At 36.2% G+C, this 17,815-nt stretch overlaps 2 protein-coding genes across 3 annotated transcripts in view; one reads left to right on the top strand and one right to left on the bottom strand.

The window, feature by feature from the left end:
• Nucleotides 1-5,516, top strand: part of oplah (5-oxoprolinase, ATP-hydrolysing) — a 59,857-nt gene extending 54,341 nt beyond the window's left edge. The window contains exons 23-27 of the mRNA XM_084434782.1: nucleotides 156-305; nucleotides 1,257-1,414; nucleotides 1,504-1,664; nucleotides 3,385-3,482; nucleotides 4,132-5,516. Coding sequence (XP_084290908.1) covers nucleotides 156-305; nucleotides 1,257-1,414; nucleotides 1,504-1,664; nucleotides 3,385-3,482; nucleotides 4,132-4,251 — 687 coding nt within the window. The 3' untranslated portion in view covers nucleotides 4,252-5,516. The remainder of the gene's footprint in view (nucleotides 1-155; nucleotides 306-1,256; nucleotides 1,415-1,503; nucleotides 1,665-3,384; nucleotides 3,483-4,131) is intronic.
• A 2,181-nt stretch (nucleotides 5,517-7,697) lies between these two features.
• foxh1 (forkhead box H1) lies at nucleotides 7,698-13,440 on the bottom strand. Of its 2 annotated transcripts, none has more exons than XM_084433781.1 (4): nucleotides 13,394-13,440; nucleotides 11,598-12,040; nucleotides 10,013-10,117; nucleotides 7,698-9,917 (listed from the first exon to the last, which is right to left on the bottom strand). In XM_084433781.1, the coding sequence occupies exons 2-4, from the start codon at nucleotides 11,961-11,963 to the stop codon at nucleotides 8,970-8,972; spliced, it is 1,419 nt and encodes a 472-aa protein (XP_084289907.1). In that variant the 5' UTR covers nucleotides 11,964-12,040; nucleotides 13,394-13,440; the 3' UTR covers nucleotides 7,698-8,969. The 2 variants fall into 2 exon arrangements, with proteins under 2 accessions (XP_084289907.1, XP_084289908.1); XM_084433782.1 differs by having other exon boundaries at nucleotides 11,598-12,084; nucleotides 13,394-13,419.
• Nucleotides 13,441-17,815: the final 4,375 nt, after the last annotated feature.

Genomic DNA, 17,815 nt, shown 5'->3' on the forward strand with positions numbered 1-17,815 from the left:
CTATATAAATAAATGTGACTTGACTTGTAACATGTAACAAGAACATCATAAAATAAAGTGTTTTTGCACTTTTTACAAATATGATTTCTAATTTAATAAATCTTTTTGAATATTATTATTTGCCATTTTGTGTCATGATTTGTTTTGTGTTCCAGGGCTGTCTGACCCCTGTTAAAGTCCTCATCCCCCCCGGCTCGATCCTGCAGCCGTCTGAGAATGCTGCAGTAGTGGGCGGTAATGTGCTGACCTCACAGAGAGTGGTGGACGTCATCTTCAGAGCCTTCCAAGTGTGTGCGGCCTCACAGGTGTGTGTTTTATCAAACAGAATGATCTGTATCTACAGCAGCTTCTGAACTCCAGACCTGGATTTCAGACCGTACGCTTTTGGCTGTTTGAGTCAAGTCCAATTATTTGTATAGCGCTTTTCACAATACACATTGTCTTAAAGTATCTTTACAGAAAATCATCATTTTAATGTTTAGAATATATTAATATATTCATGCCTTATATTTGCATTTAGCAGATTAGAGCTGGGCAATAATATAGTTTACATTTTGCAACAATACAAGCAATCAGGCAGTTATATAGATATACCCCTAACCCCAGCCCTAAACATACCCTTCACTGGGTGTAAGCAGATCGTATGAAAATGAATGGAAATGATACAAATACCAATTAACTCGCCAAAATATAAAATAGTGACAAATTTGTTGATGATATAGTTGGGGACATTTTGGGACGATATAAACAATCATGCAGCTGATATTTGCTGTATTGTATGTATTGCTTTACATGAGAATACTGTATCTTTGCAGGTGAAGTAAGACATATAACCAACTTTTAATATATCGCTGGACAATATAGTTAACATTTTTTAAAGGTTTTACAATCAAGTAGTACATAACGCTTAACATGAGTGTACTGTATATATTCAGGTAAGGTTGGATATATTTGTAGTAATCGTATAATTTGCTATTAATTATATATTCATTAAATAATGTTTTTATTCATTAATTTTGAAACATGTAAGGTTTTGTTCAATTTTAAAACGATTTGGTGTGGCGACAAGCCTAATTACTATTTGGTTATATGCATAGAAGTGATGAGGCACACATAAAACGTTGTACATAGTACATAATATCTTTATTTAGTGTAAGCAAAAGGCATCTGTGGCAAGGAATGAAAAGCTCCATTTGAGTCAATTTAGATGCCATTTATGATCCCACTTTGTGCTTTCTCTCATATTCTCTTTTAAGGGTTGCATGAACAACGTGTCGTTCGGCTGTGAGAAAAGCGGTTACTATGAGACGGTTGCCGGTGGTGCGGGGGCGGGGCCAAGCTGGAATGGGCGTGGGGGCGTTCACACTCACATGACCAACACTCGCATCACTGACCCTGAGATCCTGGAGAGCAGGTCTGAGTGTTTAACAGCATTATAGAAACATTACATTCATTCACAACGTGAAAGAGATATTTGAAGCTGAGTTGATGTCGCCGTCTCAGGTATCCAGTGATTCTTGAGCAGTTTTCTCTCCGGACCGGTTCTGGAGGGAAAGGTCTGTACCATGGCGGTGATGGTGTGATCCGGAAACTTCGATTTCGTAGTCCAGTGGTTCTGTCAGTATTGACGGAGAGGCGCTCTACACGACCCTACGGCCTACATGGTAGCTTCATCTGCATTTATGTATATATATATATTTATATATATATTAATGCTGTCAATCGATTAAAAAAATTACTAATTAACGGCTCATAGTTCTGTAATTAATCGCAATTAATCACACCTAACATTAAAGGTTTTAGTATATTTTTGTATTTTAATAATTTCAAATTTAAACTCCAAAGTAATGTAATGTAGAAACAACATAAAGACAGTAGCCTTTATTATATTTGTTTAATGACATCTTTTTATGAAGGAATGCATCACGGATACCAATATTGATTTCTCTGTGTAATAGATTGTTCCTCAATTTTAGCCATTAATAATATAATTGAGCTAATAATACATTTATTAAGCTTTAAAATATACAACAACTTTTAAATTAAGTTAGATTAAAACAATCACATTTCACATAACCCTTTATAATAAATGCCCTTCAATAAATCAGGGCTACATTTTTTGACCAGATCAGATTTTGACTTGCCCTGTCAAAATGCACAAAAAGTTATTGTTTTTGTAATTTTTGACCCATGTAACCTTGTAAACAGTGCTTTAAGATTTTCAGGTAGGTCTAACAGGTAGGATATGTACAGAATAGTTATTAAACTATTAAAGTATCACAGTCTTCACTGCATAAATTATAAGTTAAATACAGATTAATCCTTATTAAAGCTACAAAAGTTATTCAGTCAAGAGCAGTGAGTGATTTTCTTTTCTTTTGTTCTTTGATTATCTTTAAAGGAGTAGTTCACTTTAAAATGAAAATTACCCCATGATTTACTCACCCTCAAGCCATCCTATGCGTATATGACTTTCTTCTGTCAGATGAATACAATCGGAGTTATATTAATAAATGTCCTGGTTCTTCCGAGCTTGATAATGGCAGTGGATTGCAACCAACAGATTGAAGCTCAAAAAAGTGCATCCATCCATCATAAACGAACTCCAAACGGCTCCGGGGGTTAATAGAGGCCTTCTGAAGCAATACGATGAGTTTGTGTAAGGAAAATATTCATATTTAAAACTTTATAAAGTAAAACAACTAGCTAAAGAGCCAGGACATTTATTAATATTACTCTGATTGTGTTAGTCTGAAAGAAGAAAGTCATATACACCTAGGATGGCTTGAGGGTGAGTAAATCATGGGGTAATTTTCATTTTAAAGTGAACTACTCCTTTAATGACAGACAGCAGCAGGTTTATTAGGCTGCTGTCACTTTAAGAGCTGCCACTTGTGACATGGATCTGACACGCATCCCATTTTCTCACAAATCTTTACATTAATTTAAGAATTAATTTAACTCATTTAAGACTGTGCTTGAGAGGATACTCGACAAAATGGGCATTTTGGCATAATTTTGTTATATAGTTTTTGTCTGTTCAGGCGCTGTCTGAAGCGGCTTTCCGTGCGCACGAGTGTGTGTGTGTGTGTCACCGACAGGAAATTCACAGACAGCACGCCAGTACAGCACGGAGTTCTCTTTTGTGTCTTATGTGAATGGTTTAAAAGCATTTGCATGAATAAGAGCGGGATCATAAAATGTAACGCTAGCCAAAGGATGATGGGGAAAAAACGGATGCTGCATTAATTGCGTTAAATATTTTTAACGCATTAAACTGAAAAAATGAATCGCATGTGTTAACACTTTAATTTTGACAACAATAATATATATGCTTTCATCTATGTGCTTACTGCTACATACACATAATTTTGTCTTGTCTAGGAGGTAAAAATGGAGCACCGGGGCTGAATTTGTTACATAGAACGGACGGCAGAGTCTTAAATTTAGGGGCCAAGAATACCATCAGCCTGGATCCTGGGGTAAGACAAACTGTGTGTGTTTTTGTATACTTCTAAATACCTCCAAATCAATAATGTGATGATCTGAGAGAGGACCCAGAAGCAGAAGAATGCTTAACTTCAATTTATTGAAACAATAATAACGATACAGCACCAGTAACAGTCCAAATGGTCTGGAGAGGAACAGGGAACCACAACAACCTGGCATGTGATCAAAACAAAAGTGAGAAACTGAATCCTGTTAGAGAATGGCACAAACAGTGGTCACTTCATGCCATTTGATGGCTGACTTCTAAAGAATTTCCCAGGCATCTTTGCCATTCAGAACTGAAGTGAGAATGCCATTTGAATTCCAATTCAGTTCCTGAATAGCAAACAGGATGCAGAATTGCCATTTGAAAAATTGAAATGCATCCTGTTTGTTATCTCAATTTTGAATGCAAGGAAGTTCAATTAAAATAAATTAATATTCTGTCATTTGAATGTTAATTTAACAAAGCCTTAAAATGTTTGATAGATAGATAGATAGATAGATAGATAGATAGATAGATAGATAGATAGATAGATAGATAGATAGATAGATAGATAGATAGATAGATAGATAGATAGATAGATAGATAGATAGATAGATAGATAAATGTACTTGCGTAACCTGTGGCATTCCTGACAGGACATGTTCAGTCTGTTCACCCCTGGAGGAGGTGGATATGGAGGTGTGGATGAACAGGATGAAGACCAAACCATTCCCTCTAAACGTCGTTGCCTGCATAAGCCACAGGACACAGTTTAAGAAGACCTCATCAATTCATGCATTTTAGTGAACAAAGCATTGGAACATAGAAAACAATTTTTTAAGATAGCTGAAATAAAGTCTAATGCAACCTCTTCTAAAGTGTATTTTTTTCTGTTCTGCTACAAAGATTGCTTATACTTAATGTACAGTAGGCTATATAAAGTGATGAGAAAATCAATAATCAGTTTATTTCAATAACAGTTTATGCTATTAGCATGCACTGGATAAGAATCATCGATAATGAAATATACAGTAAGCTTATGAGTGACATGTTGTACTGGCAAGAGGTGTTAACCTTATGGTCTGAGACGCTGAGATAGACTTCAGCATGAAGCGTTATGAAACGCATCAATCTGAAAGGATTTTAGGCTTCTTCTTTCTTTCTTTCTTTCTTTCTTTTTTTTTTTTTTTACAACATTTTCTTATTTGATTTCTTGATTAAATTAACTGTTGCCTTATTCATGTGCGTATGCCATTTCCAGCACAAACATCGGAGTGTATTCAAAATAAACTGCTATATGCGCTAACTGCAAGCATTTTAGCAATAGCCATACATCTAGCCTATTCGTGCATAAATAAATAGATAGGTGGACAAATTATAGGCTAATTAAGAAGACTAACAAGCTTTATAAGGTTAGCCTTACAACTAATGCATAATGATACAATGTAAAAGTTGGGGAAATGCAAAAGGAAAACCAAAATGTAAATTTCTAAATCTTAAATGATCAAGCTTATTTATAAAAAAAAGGCTAGTCTAGATCAAAAAGCGACTTACTTTCCATTAAGCTGTAAATGCATATTCTGAAACACTTTTCTCAATGCCTTCTATTATAGCCTATACGTTACTTTCTAATATGTTAATGACGCGATGTGGTCAAACGCAGTGATTGGTCATGTTAGGTTTTAAATTGTAGGCTACATCTTGTAATTGTCTGTTTGTGTTTGCCTGATGAAGTCATGGGACCGAAAGGTTGCGTTTAAAAATGTATGTTTATTGAACATTGATGGAGCAACACATTTTGTGTAAAAATAAATCATAAAAGGGGTTCGTTTTGTTTAAAAATCTTATAAACGGGGCATGGATCACGGGGTAAAAGGCTCACCAGCATGCAAAAAAGGCACACAGTCTTGATACAATAACTTGAACTAAAATAATATGGTTTTAATAATGTCTAAGTTAATACTTGTTCAAAACAATCACTTTAGCAAAGTTTGTACTATTTTCTGTTTATTTTGGTAAATAAAAGAATTCATTTTTGTTCAATAAATATTGGCTACTGTCATTAAAATATAGGCTATGTTAACATAACAATGTATTTTAAAAATACAGAAACAATCATTTTAAAAAGTAAAGATTATGAAAGCATTGAAGGAGATCCCATAATAATTTAATATAGGCTATATGTAGTAACAATAAATTATGCTTTATTATATGATATGATTAATATCATATTTTTGAATATGATGATTTAATTATAAATATGATGTGATTATCTGGTGGACACCCAACTTGATATATTTATTTACCATCTGAATCTAACCATGTCATGTCAACAAATGGAAAAGTCAGACAGCTATTTATGATCATGTTTATTATTGCGCCTTTTGCCACAACAGTAAATGCGCTTTTTACCCCAAATATACGGCTTGGCTATGGCTCATGACAAATAGGCAATAGCCTATGTCCAATTTAGTTGTTTTACTTCTAAACCTCTTTACACTCTAAATTCAGTGGAAATGTTCCGTACTGATTTTTCATACGGTTTACCATTTCGAATTAGTGTGTTGTGTTTTAGTTACTTTTTCAAAATTATTATTTTTTTTATTTTTTATTTTTTAAGCTGCTCATGCTTTAATGCTAAGCCTAACTACCAATCTTTGTATGGCCTCTATGTGGCCATTTGGCGGTAATAGCCTACTTTTTGTTTGTTATATTGTAGGTATATTTATAGGCTACTTGATTGTTTTCTGTATTGTGTGTTTTATTGAAAACGAAATGTTTCAATCTCAAACCCTTTGAGAACGCGAAATATCCTATAAGCGGTTTGGATAATGGATGGATCATGGACGGATCTTTTCAGTTTAAGCGACATTTACAGTTCTTATTACATTTTTTTCCTTGTAATATCACTTGTCTGGATATTCAATAGCCTATATGCATTAGAAAATAATAAGCAGATTGAGATACGCTCTACGCATTGTTATTTCGGGGAGAAGACGGATTTTGGTGCATTTTATTATATATTTGATTAATTATTCATTAAAACATGTTTTATAAAAGCATCAGTATTTCAAATGTGCTTACGAAGGTTCTTTGTCTAACACGAGATTTATGCTACTAGGTTTATTTTGAGAAAATCAAAAAATGTATAAGGGCGTTATTTTTCGAGAATATCATTTCTGCCACACATTTCTTCTGTAATTTTGTATTTTTCATTTATTTTGGTAATACCAGTATAGGCTACTCACAGCAGCTATGGAAATACATGGGCTGTTTATGGATAACATCATGAAGGATTTTTAAAAAGACATTTATTTGATCCTGACCCTTAAAAAGTGAATGTAGCATTTCAATATGCATTAAATAAATAAATAAAATAATCCTAAAGTTCTATTTTCATAATTGTACATTTTCAAGCAATAGTACCACCGATTCTATTTCTATCATGTTCAAAGCAAGCAATAATTAGTAATTTTACGATTTGGTCAATTGGTTGTGATTTAAATTTGATTTGTTCAATCTTATTTTGTTCTCAGGTCCAGTTAGTTTTCTTAGAGTGCCCATTTTGTCTCCACAATGAAAACAATGTGGATAGTGGATGAAGTTTCTGAATTAAAGGATGTGTGCTGAGCAAAACAAATTTATTAAATGAGGTTCAGTGTTGATTGAGCCTTTTTATTTACTGTGGTTTTCAATATAATTGTTATAGATTCTTGTTGTTCCACTGCATTTTTCTTTGTGAAATACAGAATATTGTTTTAAAAACACCAAGAAAATAAGTCAAATCAGGTTGCATTTGATTTATTAATCTCTTCATTTTTAAAATTCCTGTCAATTTCATCACTGGGTTCAAGTAAAATAGCGATTTGCAGGGCTTCTCAAACCACAAAGTTATGATGTTACTGTCTGACAGTAACACATGAACTCAAGAACCGAACATTTGACTGACTAAATACAAAAGCAAAACAACAACAAACATGTATTTGCTGTGAGAATGTCTCTCATGCTTTGTAATTGACATTTCAAAATAATAAATTTTGTATATATATATATATACACACCCCCTTTGGCCCACTTTCGCTTGCAAACTGAAACCATCTGTGTATACACACTTTTAAGATGAAATCTATAAAGCTATATACGGGAGGCTTCTGGACACGTTTCCATGGGATTCCACCTAAAATGGACAAACTTTAAGCACAATATACAGTCTGACTGCTACCATGAGTCATGACACAATAATAATACAATAAAGAAAGACTCTACAAACTCTTCAGTGGAGCCAATTAATCAGCCACAAACGCTCATACTAAGGTCCTTTATAAAGAAATGGACCTGTAAGAGAGTGGAAGTGTTGGGGGTGTGAATGAGTGATTTGAGGGAGGACAGGACAGAAAAAAACAGCAGGAGGTGGTGAGGTGACATGCACCAGACGGAGGGACACAACCACAGACCACCATTTCAATGACCCTTACATTCAATTACTCATCAAATTGCTCAATATGAGCTTCTGGGCAGTTTTATGCAGACATGCATGATCAAAAGGTGACAAACATTCATTTGATGACCAGATTATTAAAAATAATCATAGTTACAGCACCTATACTCCACAGGGACACAGAGTTGTGATAAGGCTAAGAGAGACAGTGGACTGATAAAAAAATGGCTCTAATTACAGTTTTTCAAAGTGAATGCATGCCAGAAAAAAACGCGCAAGACTGGATCTTATCAGATCTGTCAGGCCTCCACAGTTCTTATCAGAGCCTGAGACTGGACTTTTACCAAGTCGAGTGGGGGTGAAATGAAAGTTTTAAACACACAAATTAGGGGAAGAGAATCAGGTCAGAAAAGCCATACAAAAGTCAAGTTTTAAAACAAAAAAAAAAAATGCATGTTTACTCTGCAACATATAAAAAGTGACACATTCATGGCAGAAAAGCCAGTCTTTATGTAAACATTGCAGGTTCCTTACAGATTCAAAAGTACACATTCACACACAAACACATCCCTAATCCCTACAAATGTCCAGCACAATATTTCTGGTCGATTCATAGGAAGTTAAAGCAGCCACACACAATATTTCAGGCTTATAAACAGACAACATTCAATTGATCATGTGAAGTATTGCATTGCATGATCCCCAAACACTACAAGGGTCCATTCAAGGAAACAAGAGCAGCGAAATGTAGATGTAGAAATGTAAATCTCTTCACTGTCATTAAAAGTCTGAGGTAGTAATTGTGTCAAAGAAAGTCACATGAGTGGACGAACAGTGTCAACATTGGTCGGGTAGAATCTTTGGTCAATATTGGCCCGTCTTAACTCCAGTAACAGTTCAGTAATACAGAGGGATTTTCTCAAAGAATTCCCTGAGACAATTCACAGGTTGAGTATTTTGTGTTGAGCAGCATTAAGGCTTGCAAATCTGTGCGTGCATGTAAACCTGGCCAGTGCCAAAGATGGGAAGTTTTTCCAGGACTATGAGATAGACAGTTTAAAGAGAATATTTGCAAAGGGAAGGTCCGTTCTGAAGGGCATACTGGTTTGGAGTTGGGTGAGAAGTCTGATTGTTGGAGCCAAGCGCATCGAACACACTCTTATTGGGAGGAACGGATTGCAGCATGCTGTCCAAGTCCATGAGAACGGGAGGCGCTTGAATGGAAACCGGCCCACTTGGTAGAATGGGCCAATAAGGGTGACCGATCAAGTGTGATGATGTGACGTGCGCACCACCGTAACTGTAGAACGGAATCCCACCCAGTGGCATAAACGGGTTTCCGTTAAAGCGCATGCTAGGAGGGGCTACCGCATTGGGGGGGGTGTATTTGGCGTAGGAGGTCGGCAGCTCCCACGGAGGAGTGATGCCACGCTTGGAGCTTTTGTTTGGCGGGGGGCAAGAGTCACTGTATCCATCTGAAGTCGATCTTCGATCGCTTGACCTTTTCCCGACAAGCGTCACCCCTCTCCAGTCCTCGTCGGACAAATCTGACGCGGGACTGACGGAGCTGGCCGACGAACTGCAGTTGTACGAGGCGTTACAAGGGCGAGGTGGAGTGGCAGAGCGAGTGTGTGGAGGGGGTCCAACACCCCAACATTCCCTCTCTCGAACCCCCTCCCCAGCAGAACTGGCAGGCCTGAGGCTATGCAGGAGAGAATCTATGGCAAACGTAGAGTCCAGTTTGGGACGATAGGGGTCCTCTGATGGGGCCGGGCTGTGACGGGTGGGAACAGGGGGTAATGAGAGGTCAGCGGGCAGAGGTTTGGACTTGTTCGACGGAGCATAACCTTGAAAGATGTACGGGGCCAGGTCCTGAGCGAAGATGGTTTCATCCTGACGGGACACTGCCGTATTTTGTCTTTTCAGCAGCTCCAGGGGAATTCTGTTCACTTCTACAGTCCAAAAGTTACCTTTACCTTGGGGTTTACCAGGATCCTTCAGAACCTAGAGAGAGGAGGAGAGGGCAACAGGATAACGTCAAACTAACATTAAACTAACATATAACGTCATGTATCATTCACTTGAAGTCAAACACACACCTTCACAAAGCAGTCGTACGAGGACAGGTTGTGTCGGACCGAGTCCCTCCAGCCTTTGTAATTCCCCTTGAAGAATGGAAAGAGAGTGCTGATCTCCTTCAGAATCTGTTCCATGAAGACAATTTATTGATAGTTATTTCAAACATATCATCATGATTATTATTATTGGCCACAACTTCTAAACTGCACAGATTCAAAACATACAGCTGATTACTATATTACTGAAAATACATAAATGTTAACTTCCTGAAAAAAAAAAAAAAAAAAAAAAAAAAAAAAGTCTGTGCTTGTATATATATATATATATATTAAATCACATTTTAAAAGTGTTATTTTCTGTGGGGTGACTTTTTATATTTGTAAAAACGCATACTTAATATTATGCCGAATTTGCCTGTTTAAAATGGGAATAAATAAATAAATACATAAATATAGTGTTTGCCTAAATGACCAAATACAGAATCTAAGTGCCATTTTAATCAAATAAAATGTCGAGTCCAATCACCTGTAACAGGTTCTACCTCAATTCATCAACAAAAATTCACAGGAGTCACTCTTGAATAGTCAGCGCAGTGTTAATCCCGATCGTGGATTTTTACACATTGCGACATTTCGAAACAATCGCCTATAATTGTGGCACAGTGTGATTCCAGCCACAGCTATCAGCATGATAGAGTATCGCCCTCTGCTTTCACTATTCACAACACAAACCCCATCGAGATCCAGACACGAGACAGATTACGCGCTCCAGGCAACCAGTACTAAAACTCACGTCACATGGAAACTTAATGTAATTTCTTTGTGGAAATAAACGCCAGTGTTGTGATGGTACAATTAGACTAAGTTTTATATTCATTTTCAGGTAATACCTTTGAATCAAACTTTCAAGTAGCCTACAACACTAATACAACTTCTATTCAGTTGGAAGCTTAATTCGGAAAGGATCTAATAAGATCTTAGACAAAATGAAAAAGTAGTTAAATTGAAAGTGTACACGTTGCGCGGCACGGCTTAGGCTACTGATAAGGATAATAGTTTAAGCTGAAACGCTGAACACACTTAAATTGGAAAAGAATTGATGACGAAACATGATGAAATATTACACTGTAAAAATATGTATTTTTAAGTTGTAATAAAAGTTAATTATTGGAGTAGGCTACTTTACAAGAAAATATTTCTACACTGTAAAAAAAAATTACATCCCCAAGTCAAAAATTTCAAGTGACCGATAACATCTAAATTTTTCAATTAGTCTGACGTATTATTTCTCATTGAGCCAATGTTAACAGACTATTGCAACAAGAATTTCACTTGGGCCAATTGAAAAATTTAGATGTTATCGGTCACTTGAAATTTTTGATTTGGGAGGGTTAGAAATTTTTTACAGTGTACTTAAAAAAAGTCACGTTTACATCAATGTGCCGTTTCTTTGTAATCAATTGTGAAATTACAGTTCCTGATCGAGAATTGTTTCTGCATCTTTTTTTCGCAATTAAGTGTGATTATGAACTTAATTTGCTTTCCCTGTTGGATTTTGACCAAGACAACAAAAAAACAAAAACAAAAGCATGTGAAAGTGACCAACCTCTGATAGAGTGAGCTTCTTCTCCGGAGAGTTCTGGATGACCATGGCAATCATAGCAAGGTAAGAGTACGGTGGTTTGGGATAACGCTGATAGTTCTTCTTCTTTCCTCCGCTGGAGTTTCCATCCTGCAGTTCCCATGCGCTCCGATCCGACGGTTTGCCTTTATAACAGGAGTCCTGCGCCATCCCTGTGGACTTATCCAGTCGGCCGCCGAACTCCAGCCGTGGGTTTGTGGTGCAATGACAGCTGGGGTTGGATGAGGAAAAGCTGGTTTTGCAGTCAAGGTGATGGTCGCGTTGGGCTCCTGCTCCTACAATGATCACGGGTGGTGCCAACAAGCCCGGACCCCCCCAGTGCTTTGTCATGCTGATGTAGAGGGGGAGGAGGGAGGCATGCAGGGATGGTCGCTCCTCAACCCCTCAGACTGCTGGCTCCAGGTCAACTATATTTGAGCAGCAAACAATTCACAGTTTCATGTCAATCCCGCTGCGTAATGGGAGTGAGAATGAGGCGCGATGCGCGATCACCGCGGGGGAGGAGGGGGAGGACACGATCAAAATCAGCGCTCAGATTACCTGAAAGACATCTTAAGTGGCCTATCCATGATATGTCCTACATGTGTAGACCTTTCTCCACAAATCATGCGCATAAGAATAACAAAATCTCGAAGTTGGTCCTTTTATATGCGATTGTGCTGGGTGGAAGATAATGGCCTAAATACTAAAGTAAGCTTCTGTTACTGTTAAAACGAATACATGTCACAGCAGAAAAAGTGCACCAGCTCCACCAGCAAGTGAGATCCAAATAAAGATTTCAGATTTTTGGGTAACTGACATGCCATGACAGTGCACGTGTGACATGATGGGCTACTCTCCATCTACAACGATAGTTTAGTGAAAACCGTTTTATTAGGGTATTGTATCCATTGCCAACATATCACAAAAGCAACTGGAATGAACTGTCAACAAAAGCAAAAAACTAAATTATTGTTGAGGAAAAACACATTCCCATAATGTCTGTAGGATATATTAAGAGGTGTGAATAATAAAATAATGGAAACAGCAATACACAGATTAACACCCAATCCACAACCAGGAAATAACTGCAAACTACTTTATTATAGGCAGCATTGTCACATATCAATACACGCATCTGATGCTTATTGCGTTAAAAAAAGAAATAGTAGGCCTAAGCCGGATTAAACATCGAAATGTGGAAACAGCCAATGTGAATTTCCCCAGGCCGAAAGAAAGAGCTTTTTGGGATTGGGTTGGGTTTAAAGCAGGACTCTCATATCTCAGCAAGACAGAGAAAACAAGTTGGATTAGAGAGAATCTCTTCCGTCCCGGGGGCTCAAAAACACAATAGAGGGATGAGAACTAAACTTATCACACCGAGAGTCTGATAATCGCCTTGAAAACAGATTGACAACATACTGACTATTGTAGCACGTTTATTGGGATACTCGTCTTTCATATGCACATCTCTTGAATCACTGGTTCCAAATTAGTAGCAGGTAACAAGGTGTAAACTGGACTTTTATTTTTATTTTTAATATATTACGGAACATTAATGGTGTAGGCCTACGTGTTTTTAAGGGAATTTTCCGTTAAATTAACAGTGTTAACTCAGACGCGATTCATTTATTTCACATAAGGATATGCTTGGTTTATTTACCTTACACATTTGTTTGAAATATAATAAAGAAACATTTGAAGTGATGTCAAAGGAGCTACTGTTGCTGTTAATCGTGAACGAACGAACGAACGAACGAACGAACGAACGCGTGTCTTACCTGATCACGCGCTTTCTGACTGTTTGAGAAGAATCTGCAGCTCGTTTGCGTAATGATGACGTGAGGCTCTAATCAAACGAACGCTCAACGCTGATTGGACGAACAACCCGTCATTTACTACGAACCTGTCCAAACCAAACATTCGCTGCAAAATCGAATTTATTTTAAATCGAATTTAATATTTTAAAACAATAAAATACACAAATTTATTGAACATTTAATAAAATAAGAGCAAAACAAAACAAATACAATAGGCTATGACACAAATAATCAAAATGACAAACTATTTTGCACATAAGATTTTGATATTGTATTTTAATCAGGATCTGTAGCCTAGCTGTAGCCTACTGTTTAGATTCAGTTCTTCTGTTGTATGAAATCAGTGCTGGTTCTTCACTGGTATATAAACAACCGGTGTAAAAAGTGGTATAATATAGATCATGCTGATGAAAAGTACATGCTATTTTAAATTTAGAATAATCTCTAGATTTGTGCACTATAACGCAAACAGATTCTTGTGTGGGGAAAGATAAGAAAAACAATGAAGCTTGTGAAAGAAATATGGGACGTTTTGCATTTATAACTGCACAACTTTAAGAAACTTTGTTTCTTGCATTAATTCATAACTAGCAAATGAAAAAATGCCACACATGGTCTGAACCGTTAGTGAGTTAGTAAGTAAATCTGAGATAGGTCTAAGTAACAGAAGTGGCAGCATGTTGATTTGCCAAAGATTTAGCTATACATAATAAAATACTCATGATGAGGAATATAGGCTACATCTTCTTGTAATCAGTAAAGCGGAACTGTCTTCACTTCAGCCATGTAAAGAAAAGCAGAGGACTCTATTTCCTGCGTCCCTCTGGAAAAGATCAGAAGAAGCTGTGAGGTCATTGCAGGGGTCACCAGATTAAACACTTGAGATGAGGTTAGTGATCTCAGATAGAGATTTCCATTTTAATCTTTCCCCTTAAATAGTTTTTCCAATTTCAGTTCAACATTGAAAGTATTTACTGAAGCTCATCATTTCACTTTTGCCTGATTCTGGTTTATATGACCCAATGTTTCCGCTATCATTCAGAAGTTATTGCTGACTAGTGGTCATGATGACCCTTTTACGAGCCATGCGAGTTAATAAACAGATAAGCCGTGTGTAACCTGCCTGCTGTGAGGGCTGTCCATGTGCTAACTCAATCTAAATCAAAATTATAATAGGGTTAGGTACTTCCAGAGAAGCATTCTAATTCTTTAATCTGTTAACATTTTCACCAAGAATCTGTTTTCTTATTTGTAATGGGTAGGTAAATAGTTGGAAATTGCAAGAAATATGTCATATTGTCATTTGATTTGCTCTGGATTCTTTAAGGTTTATTTGTTTTAAGCTTGTTCAAATCTGAGAAAGATTTGATTTGAATTTTCAGTCCTGAACAGGATAGAACCGTATGTTGTTTTGTTAATTTGTCAGGACATATAAGAGTTTCTATGAGCAATTTTTGCAGTCATGTTACCAAAATTTGGGGCATGCATATAAGTACTGGAAAATCTAGAAAATGGAATGAGATGATTTACTTGTCTTCCCAGCATGCTGAAATAAGGGACTGGATTATGGCATGATGTAATTTCTTGGATTTTACCATTTTATTTATTTATTCATTAAGAAATTAATGAGATCAGCACAAAATGTGGGACTCTGATCAACATTACTTAACAGTTATTGACCCAGGCACAGACTTGTTTCCTCTGTAGAGGACATTATATTTCAGCCAATTTCTCTGTGACCATGCATGTCACAGTTTTAAGTCCTGTAAAGAGCACATTCAGGGCTTTTCATAGATACCAAATGTTTGAAAACGACAACTCCCTCTCCTTTAAAAATGACTGACATTGACTGATTGATCAAATTTAGCACACTTTAAATCTATCAGGAAAACGTTATGGGGTTCAAATCAGAATATGACTTACTGTTACGAAACAGGGCATTGATTTCATGACCTAGAAGACATCAGGACTTACTGCATGTTTATCAGGCATTTTAGGGAGACACAACAAGTGAATAGGGAAAGACATTAGATATCAATATTCCTGAAATATGAGATAGTCTTATGAAAATATTGCCAAGTTATTACTCCTATTATACACTTCTTTTTTTTCATTACATGTTGACCCAAGAACCCATTAATATGCAAATTACTATATATAGATACATTGTATTGAATGGGACTACCCATTTATGGCCATTTTACACACATATTGCATAAAGTAAAATAGTATATCAAATCATTCTGTTGTCTCTTTCATAACATAGTGGAGAATCATCTTTATAAGTTTGGTTAAAAATTGCCTGAAACCTAAAAATTCAATAATAATAATAAAAAACCTTTGTTTTGTTTTCACAATAACGTAGTGCTGGTGTCCTGTACAGAGGACACAGCATAAAATATTAATAAAATATCTTCTTTTCTTTTATTAAATTGTCCATTTTTTTCTTGCTCCAAACAATGACATTTGAAAACACATTTAAAATACACACACAAACTCACACATCTGGTTCATTATGTTTTCTTTACCTCAAAATACAGTTTCAAGCATTTTGGTGACTGTATATTTCATAATTCCTATGTATCCACCTTATTTTTTTGTAAGAGCAGGCATAGCAATTTGAATGTGCCATGCTTCCGGTGTCATGCACTTCCAGTTATTTTAGATGTACAAAAACATTTTGTTATGTTGCTTGATGTTGCAAACTAGTATTTGCTATCACTAATCTATTATTGTAATCAAAAACTCACTGATTTGTATCGCAAATAGTTTTAACGTTTACTGCATTTTGTTATTCTTAGTTACTTACCTAAAGCGCGGCTAATGAATCGGAAGTCTCACAAATTCACAGAAAAGCTTTCTTTTGCATTGAAAAATAGTGGATATGTCATTAAATTAATGTACTGCTTTGCCAACCAATTTGAGCTATGGAAGTCACTTTGTTATGGTAAAATATAAAATACAAAATCCTTTACCTTTTGAAAAACAACAATCTCAAATAATTACGGTTTTGTATATTTCTGAAAGATAGACTTTAACTTCACAGAAACCTATGGACAATATAGGCCCAAGTCCCTCTTAAAAACCAAAGTAGGTTTTCACAGCCATGCCATATTGGAACCATTTGAGTTCTCCAAAGAACCTTTCAAGGAACAGTTCTTAAAAGAACCATGTTACATTTGAATAATCTAAACATTTTCTATGAAAAACTTTTTGTGCAATGGAAAGGTTGGATGTCAAAGGTGAAACCTTGATGCCAATAATGAACCTTTATTTTTAAGAGAGTTCGTGTATTGAGTGTTGATTTTCAATGCATTGAGAGAGTAAATGTGCATAAAATCCAATTAAATCTAAAAACTTTATCCAGAGTCAGATGGTCTGTAAGTAATTTCACCAAGTTCTCAAGTTAGATGGATTTTGTGCACAAGAGGCAGTGCTTGTTGTTCTGCTCCCTGCTGGTGCCACCCATTACAAGTCTTTTCTTATCTGTCATGCACTACTGTATAAAGGCATATAATTCTGTGGTCTCATTACATTCATTTAGTGGCTATCCTGAGACAAACATAATAGTTTGAACCCCTGGTTTAGCTCTGAGCATGTGGAAGCTAGACTCTTTGCCTCACAAGCAAATACTCAAACTGCCAGTGAATTGGCTTCCTTTGAGGTGTGCCAATAGTACAATTACAAGTCACCATAATGCATGACTATAACACAATCCTTTTGCATGTGATTAACATGGGTTCTATTCCAAATTGCCAGAGTAAATATTAGGTGTGCTGATGGTTACGGTGGTAATCAACTTTTCTATATATTTATAAGCTTTCTACAGGTCTTTAAATTGACTAAATATTAAATCTTTGAGCATTTTGTTGAATTTGGATGGTTGCAACTGCTACAGTATACAGACTTCATATTAAGAGTGATGACACTATATGATGTCCCTTGCAGAAAATGGTCATTCTTTTCCTCAAAGATCTCAAAATTTGAGAAATATCATACGATTTTTGAGCATCGTGTTGACAATGGAGGATGCTTGCATCTCCAAGCTGCTACAGTAAAATATCTTCTGGCAAAGGCTCTTTGCAACGACACAAAATGATATTTCTCCCCGTTATCTTCACAGTCATGATTTTTTATGGTAACGCCCCCAGTTTTTAACGCGTTGCAAACAAAGGCTATATCACCCAAAATTCTGTAATTTTTACTCACCTTAAGTTGTTCCAAACCTGTATGAGTTTTTTCTTTTGTTGAACACAAAAGAATATATTTTAAAGAATGTTGATAACCAGACAGTTGACTTCCATAGTAAGAAAAATGTCTGTCAATGGCTACTGTCACACTCTTTACACTGTTCACTCTTTAAAATATATTATTTTGTTCAAC

Source organism: Rutilus rutilus (assembly GCF_951802725.1).
Source record: "Rutilus rutilus genome assembly, chromosome: 16".
NCBI lineage: Eukaryota > Metazoa > Chordata > Actinopteri > Cypriniformes > Leuciscidae > Rutilus > Rutilus rutilus.

Bases quoted from the DNA above. Each gene is read 5' to 3' on its own strand.
- foxh1 (XM_084433781.1), bottom strand. From the start codon at position 11,963: ATGACAAAGCACTGGGGGGGTCCGGGCTTGTTGGCACCACCCGTGATC. The intron at 10,118-11,597 runs GTTGGTCACTTT...TTCATGGAACAG, and splicing joins AGAAGCTCACTCTATCAGAG to ATTCTGAAGGAGATCAGCAC. The intron at 9,918-10,012 runs GTGTGTGTTTGA...TCCTCTCTCTAG, and splicing joins CGTACGACTGCTTTGTGAAG to GTTCTGAAGGATCCTGGTAA.